This window comes from Cryptomeria japonica, chromosome 10, assembly GCF_030272615.1.
Source record: "Cryptomeria japonica chromosome 10, Sugi_1.0, whole genome shotgun sequence".
In the NCBI taxonomy this organism is placed as follows: domain Eukaryota; kingdom Viridiplantae; phylum Streptophyta; class Pinopsida; order Cupressales; family Cupressaceae; genus Cryptomeria; species Cryptomeria japonica.
Genome location: NC_081414.1, coordinates 155,136,035 through 155,142,977, shown reverse-complemented (window position 1 = coordinate 155,142,977; position 6,943 = coordinate 155,136,035). Strand labels below are relative to the sequence as shown.

At 35.6% G+C, this 6,943-nt stretch overlaps 1 protein-coding gene across 1 annotated transcript in view; it reads left to right on the top strand.

Moving 5' to 3' along the window:
- Positions 1-599: 599 nt before the first annotated feature.
- LOC131048006 (BTB/POZ domain-containing protein At4g08455) overlaps positions 600-6,943 on the top strand; it is a 38,322-nt gene continuing 31,978 nt past the window's right edge. The window contains exons 1-2 of the mRNA XM_057981833.2: positions 600-898; positions 2,378-2,695. Of these exons, the coding sequence (XP_057837816.1) occupies positions 2,429-2,695 (267 nt within the window). The 5' untranslated portion in view covers positions 600-898; positions 2,378-2,428. The remainder of the gene's footprint in view (positions 899-2,377; positions 2,696-6,943) is intronic.

Below are 6,943 nucleotides of genomic sequence, written 5' to 3'. Positions count from 1 at the left end.
CATGACCTGAAGCATTGGTTTCACAATCGGTTGAGCGCTCTTCATCATAGTATCTAAGCCCTTCGATATATTACCAAAGTATCTCTGAATGCAACCATCACACCCGTTAAAATGCAAGTGCTATTTTTATTAAATTATAAATTAAAAACAATTGCCTCAATGAGAGTCTCATATATTGAAATTTGAGATCAATATTTAGGGGCTATTAAAGGTAAAGCATGGATGCTAATTGTACAACTGAAAATCAGGTCACTCCACCTTAGCTGCGAGACCAGTAGGTGGAAGATACCTAAAGAAGCATGGGAGGAAAGAACTTGCGTATTCTGCAATAAAGGGGTTGTAGAAACAGAATGACACTACATCATGGAGTGCGCAGCTTATGAGGACATCCACACTCAGTATGAAAATAGATTAAAGGTGGACAACATGCATCGGTTATTTGAAGAAGATAGAATTAATCAGATTACTAGTCTCTTAGTCAAAATCAATAGTAAAAAATTGGACAGAAAAAAGAATCCGAAGATTAATTAAGAATGCTATCTTTGATCCCATAAACTGATCAGTCTCGTGGACATCATTAAAATCTTTTTTCATTCATTATTTGCTACTTCAAAAAGACTCTTCTCCCTGACGTTATGCAAAAAGCATTGTACGTTTTAAAAAAACAGAGAGACAAACCCATATTTGAATTCATGGTTCGTCTTATATGACCAGACGACCAGAGTGTTCTGCCCGCCAATAATTATGCAAGTCAAATTACAACAAATTTCTATAAAGAATACCAATCGCTCTGACAGTGCCAGAGTTTGAGGAAATTCCATATAAAGACGAGGAACCTGAAGGGAATTTTATGACTTTCTGCTGTATCAACAATTTGGGATTATGATTTGCATTCAAGGTTGGTTTTATGTTTGAACTTTAATTCATGCCAATCTAAACATTTGTCTCAACTGTTGTTGACCGTCATTACACAGGCCTGGGTTGCCCATTGAATCCAAGCTGCCTTTAAAATAAGAAATGTTTATGAGGGCTTCTTTATTCTTTGCTATCTATCTATTTATTGTTTAGTTCATTATTATTGTGCAAAATCTTCATTTGGCTTATCTGAAATGTGTTGCCCACTATATTCAGACTGTTTTGTAATAAGAAATATTTATTTCAGTTGCTTTTTCCTTTTCTATCTATCCATAAATTTACGTGTTTTTTCAGAGCAAGCAAAATGTAAATATGGGTTAATCTGAAATCCTTTTCTTCTTAAAGCACAATGCTAGTTTGATTGAATACAGTTTGGTGTGGGTTGCTATTTTTTATTACGAGGATTGCACCATACTGCATAGCTATATGTGTATGCACCATGTAAACGGGGAACTAAATTTTTTATTGCGGGTGTTTAGGGCAAGGAAGCGGAGGGTTGTATAGGCAGCACATTTCAGCTAGAACTTCACTTCTTTATTTTGGAAATTTTGGCTGAGATTAGAGGCCCCTTATAATGTTGTATATTGTAGGTTCTGACAATATCTTAAGATTTGCTAGTAGGGGTTTTTGCAACAATTTTTATCTCACAAGCTAGAAAATGGCTGTTAGATTTTATAGACGACTTTATTACAGTGTGGGGAATTCCAAATTAGGCTACGCCCTTGATAGTTTTCTCTCTTATGATTATCTGCAACGATCAGTGCAGAATTTCATCCGACTGTACCGTAGTCAGGTCTTTTTTTTGCAAGATATATTTAGCATGAGGCTCTGGGTACCCTTTGTTACTTTGCGAAGTAAGATTCGGCAGCATAGTCAGGATTTAAACCTATTTCAAGGCTTGAATGCATCCATATGTTCTTACTAATGCCTCACATTACCATTAAAACATATCCGCTAGGCAGTGTTGTCACATGGTATGAAACAATACCCCGTAATTTTGAAAGGTCCTGACAAGAATGCGATGGACAGAGGCTGACGTAATTTTTACAGAAGGTGCTGCTGAGAAAATGTGGGAGCCATTAGCAATAATAAGGTTTCATGAAACATGAAACATTCCAGTCTTCCCGAGAGTTTTTCAGCATTTTGGGTTCAAATTTATCTTTTGCAAATTTGCCGGAATATTTTACACCATAGAGCCCGCCATTTGGAATGAAGATCAAGATGCCCTAAAATTTCCAGCATCTGCACAAAGTTTCTCTGAACTCAATGAGTCAACAGTATTGCTAATCTTTATTTTTAGGAAATGAATGTCTCATTGGACCACCCAAGCCAGCAAAGTCAGAGCTAGCTGTCTCCATGGAACTATGTACGAGTGCAAGTCTATTTTTAAAGGTGAGATCACTGCTTGATGTTATTTGAGCAAAGTTGGTAACAGCTTGTTTTGGATGTTTTTTGTTTTCAGGCCTGTGATAATTTTGCCACTGCTGCTGCTGCTGCTTCTTGTTTGGTTGCAATGGCGAGGGGATATAATGAGGAAACAGTAATTATGACCTGCCTTTCCTGTAAAGACCACTATAAAGCATCTGATGCTGGAACCTGTAGAGAATGCTACGAAGAGGCAAGTGAAACTGAGGAAGAGCTCAAGAAAGAGATCGAAGAATTGAAAGCAAAGATTTCTTTTCTGAAAATGTGGGCACCTGAAATCATGCTCGATGAACGTACTGACATTGCTCTTGAAGTTAAAGATGGTTCCAAGATAAAAGTTCACAAAATTGTGTTGGTAATGCTTTATAGCTTTCATCTTCCTGAAATGTTTTAAACTTGAAGGCAGGCAAGATAACATGCAACTGACATTATTCTTTTTTGAGATTTTACCGTATAGATAATTACAAATATCTCTAAAAATTGGATTAAAGCACACACATATTAGAAACATACAAGGCAATAGGATTTGAAGAAAATCTTATATATACATTATTTACATACTTGCATATGGGGCTAAGGAATATTTAAGCTGCCAAAGTCAACTGGTACTTGCACCATTATTCTTTTTTGAGATTTTACCATATAGATAATTACAAATATCTCTAAAAATTGGATTAAAGCACACACATATTAGAAACATACAAGGCAATAGGATTTGAAGAAAATCTTATATATACATTATTTACATACTTGCATATGGGGCTAAGGAATATTTAAGCTACCATAGTCAACTGGTACTTGCACAAGGTTATTGTTTTTACTTCAATGTGACCTTGGTGATGTAATATCCCAAATGGAATAGTATGTAATATCTGACTAAATGTTACTTTGCAAAAATTTCAACACCTTTTGATCATTAAGGTCTTCAGAAGGGCAAGGTGAGATCATCCGGTAATTGAATTTTGTCTCAAATCAGAATTATTGTAATGAATGGTAGATTCCAGAAATTAGATGTACTGTTGCAATGAAATACAAACCCTCATGGAATATAAACAATGAACATAGCAGCCCACACAACCCAGCACTTATTCCTTATTCAGTGAATTATCACCAAAAGAACAATTCTTAAAATGCAAATCTTCACCATTATTTACAGAAATAACATAATCAATAAATGGCGCTGTCCTAGCTACCATCAGTCCCAGAATGGCACTAAAAAGGCTGCCTAAGTGCCCCTGAAGGATGATTCTGTGATAGCTGCCTCGGGTTCAGAAATAGGTGCTATGGAAGCCACCAAACAATCAAACTTGGCACTGTGAAAGCCGCCCAAACCTGCAAAAATTGGTGCTTATGGAAGGCATCTTAATATCAGAAACATGGCACCATGAAAGCCGCTTAAATACTTCAGAAACTGGTGCTATGTGATACTCTGCAAAATGGGGGAAGGTTAGACTAGAACCTGTGGTGGAATAACACACAACAACCCAAGAAACCGTTAGTGTTAATCCATTCAAAAATTAATCTAAGCAGGCATATCAAAAGAGACACCAAAAACATAAAGAAATATTTAACTAGGAAAGTAAATATAACGAGACATCTCCAAATGCCTCCTAACATGCTCTTAGCTCCTCCTTTGTTCCTCTCCTCTCCAAGTTCCAAACTAGTGTATCTCTCAGTAGCTTTTTGCATTATGGATGTTTATGGAGGCTCAAGATTGAAATGTTTATTTTAAAATGTTATGCAAATGTGAATAAAAGCTAATATTAGATGCTATGATGTTAAAATGATTTATTTTAGGCCAAAATAACAAGATATTAGTGATTTATGCTAAATGCTCTCTAAAATTTTCTATAACTTAGATGCATACAAGTTTTCAGGATTTAGATTATGAAGAAATGGGCTCTATTTATAGGAAAAATGGAGCAATGGATGGTTGAGATTGAGTAATCTCAACAAGGGTCAAGATTGAATGATTTTCAATCTATGTGAGGGCTTTTCAACCCAATCCCAGGATGACAAGTGTCAACATGAGAAGGGTTGAGAGGAAAGGGAACAAGCATTAAATGCTTGACATGACTTGAGAGTTAATTTGGGAGTTAAGGTCAAGGTTAGGTTGAATGAATAAAATCTTTATTCAAAGAATAAAGCTTTTATCCAATAGATAAACTCTTGTGCAAAGGCAAAAGGGATAACCATGGTCAAAGCAATAAATGCTTGAGGAGACACATGAGTGCAAGTTGAATTAACCATAAATGGTTATATAAGAGCCATTAATGGTCATGTAAGAGCCATTAGTGGTTTTGGAAGACTTTAGAGGTTAGTTTGTTGAACACATAAAGCATTAAATGCTTTTCAAAGACTTTGGAGTCTTTGAGAAGTGACTTAAAGTTGCTTAGGAATGTGACAATAATTAGGGGATGGATTAGGTTAATTAGGAAGGGTTTAGAAGAATTTAGAAGGGGGTTTAAGAATGCAAGTGGATTTGGTGGGTGAGGGAAAATAAGATTTTAATTAAAATAAAATTCATTTATTTCAATAAATGTGTGCAAGTTGCATTTGTAGGAAAATGCAAGTGGGGGGGGGGGATTTATGATTTAAATAAATGTTTTATTTAATTTATTTAAAAAAAGAAAAAGGGGATTAAATGAAATAAATATGATTTATTCATTTAATTGATTGTGAATTTGGTTGAATGAATGAATTAAAATAAATTGAATAATTTATTTAATTAATAGGAGAATGTTTGAAGATGAATTAATTAAATATTAATTTAATTAACTAATGGCTAGTGGGTTTTTAATCAAATAAATATGAAATATTCATTTAATTAAACTGGACAGATTTATGTGACTACATTTGCCTCTCTTTGAGACGGTGCGGTTTATCGCGTTGTTTCAAAGAAAGAAAAATAGGTGTGAAGAAATGCCCCATAAAATATTAATTTAATGGGTGGTATGCCCCCTCGAGAGATAAGTCGAAAAAGTTCAAAAAAATCGGGCTATCTCTCGAAAAAAATTGAAAATTGGCAGGGTGGTAGAAGAGAAGAATTTAGCAATAATGGGGAAAGAATGGGAGAAAACGGAGAAACAACAAGCCAGTGAGTACCTTTAGGTTATGCAAGAGATACAGAGCAGATGTAGTGTGTGGTTTGGATTGAAGCTATACAATTGATCAAAATTAGTTGGACAATCTGGTGCTATCGGTTTAATTGCCCCGGTCAAGTCAAAGCATGACAGTTGATGTCAGTTGGTCGCTTGGACAGGATAAAGTCTGAGTAAGTGAATCAAAGTGACCTGATGTGACTTAGACAATTGATGTAATTGTCCGATGAAGTCAAGGTATATGAAGCAAAATACTCGTTGAGACTTAGACAATTGATGTAATTGTCCGTTATGATTGTGTTTGATTGGTTGATCAATTGATAGTGTGTGCATGTGATGGATGGTTGTGGTGAATCATAGCAGCCTCGTTGAGACTAGGTCATTATGATAAATGCCTGATGTAGTCTAGGATTACCATGATCGATTACCTATTGAGACTCGAAGATACTTGATCAGAGTATCTGTTGATAGTCTAGGTGTGTGTGAGTCGATGTACATGTGCAGATAGAGTAACTTGCTTGGCTTATAGGATGACTTAGGATAGGAAACGCAACCCCTCCTATTAGAGATGGATGGTGATGAATGTGGCTTGATTGATTGGATGGGAAACGATGAAGGGATTAGGATGATGTTGATGATTGAGATGGGGAGGGTGGGGGGTGTTCGATGTTAGATAGAAGAAATGGAGGACCTATGACTCATTCCTATGGAAGAAGAGGAAAATAGAGTATGCACCCATTGTCATTACTATGTATGAATGATATGCAGTTATTTATGAATGTATGGATGGATGGAATGCAACGGAATGCAATATATACAGATGAGGTGAAATGATGATCCATAGTGCTTTATTTTTCATCATTGAGCTTTAAAATGTTGTAAGAAAATACAAGCAACTTGACATAATGATTCAAGATGACCTCAGTATTCCTTACATGAATTTTGATATAGCAAGTTAATACAAGCAACGTGATATAATGGATCAAGTTGACCTAAGTATTGCTTGCGGAACAGACAAGGATCATCTCCTTTCATGCATGACTTGGATTGTCCTCCTTGATCTTGGGCTGATCATATCCTGAGACAAGTTCATACCGTAATAAGAGATAAAAACCTTTATCCCGTTTGGATGAGGTAGGAGGAACCAAAGAAAGAGCATTGTACTTGTAAGCAAACAACATATATAAAGAATAAAGAATATGGATCCTTGGTAATGGTTCATGCTCATATGGTCAAGGTATACGCTGTAGTTAGCAAGCCATAGTGGTCTATGACTGTGTTTTGCCTATGATCACGTAGCTTAGTGAACTTCCCACGTAGATACCATTAGGACATGCCTCAGTACTTCATTGGAATAATTCGCAGAAGATACACAAACAAATGTTGTAGGAACCTGATATGAATAAATAACCCACAAATCAACCAAGTATTTGATAGCTTAAACAAAATTTTCTTGTTAAAGAAAAAGTCATTTTGTTTTTGTTTTGGTAAGGAAGGATGCA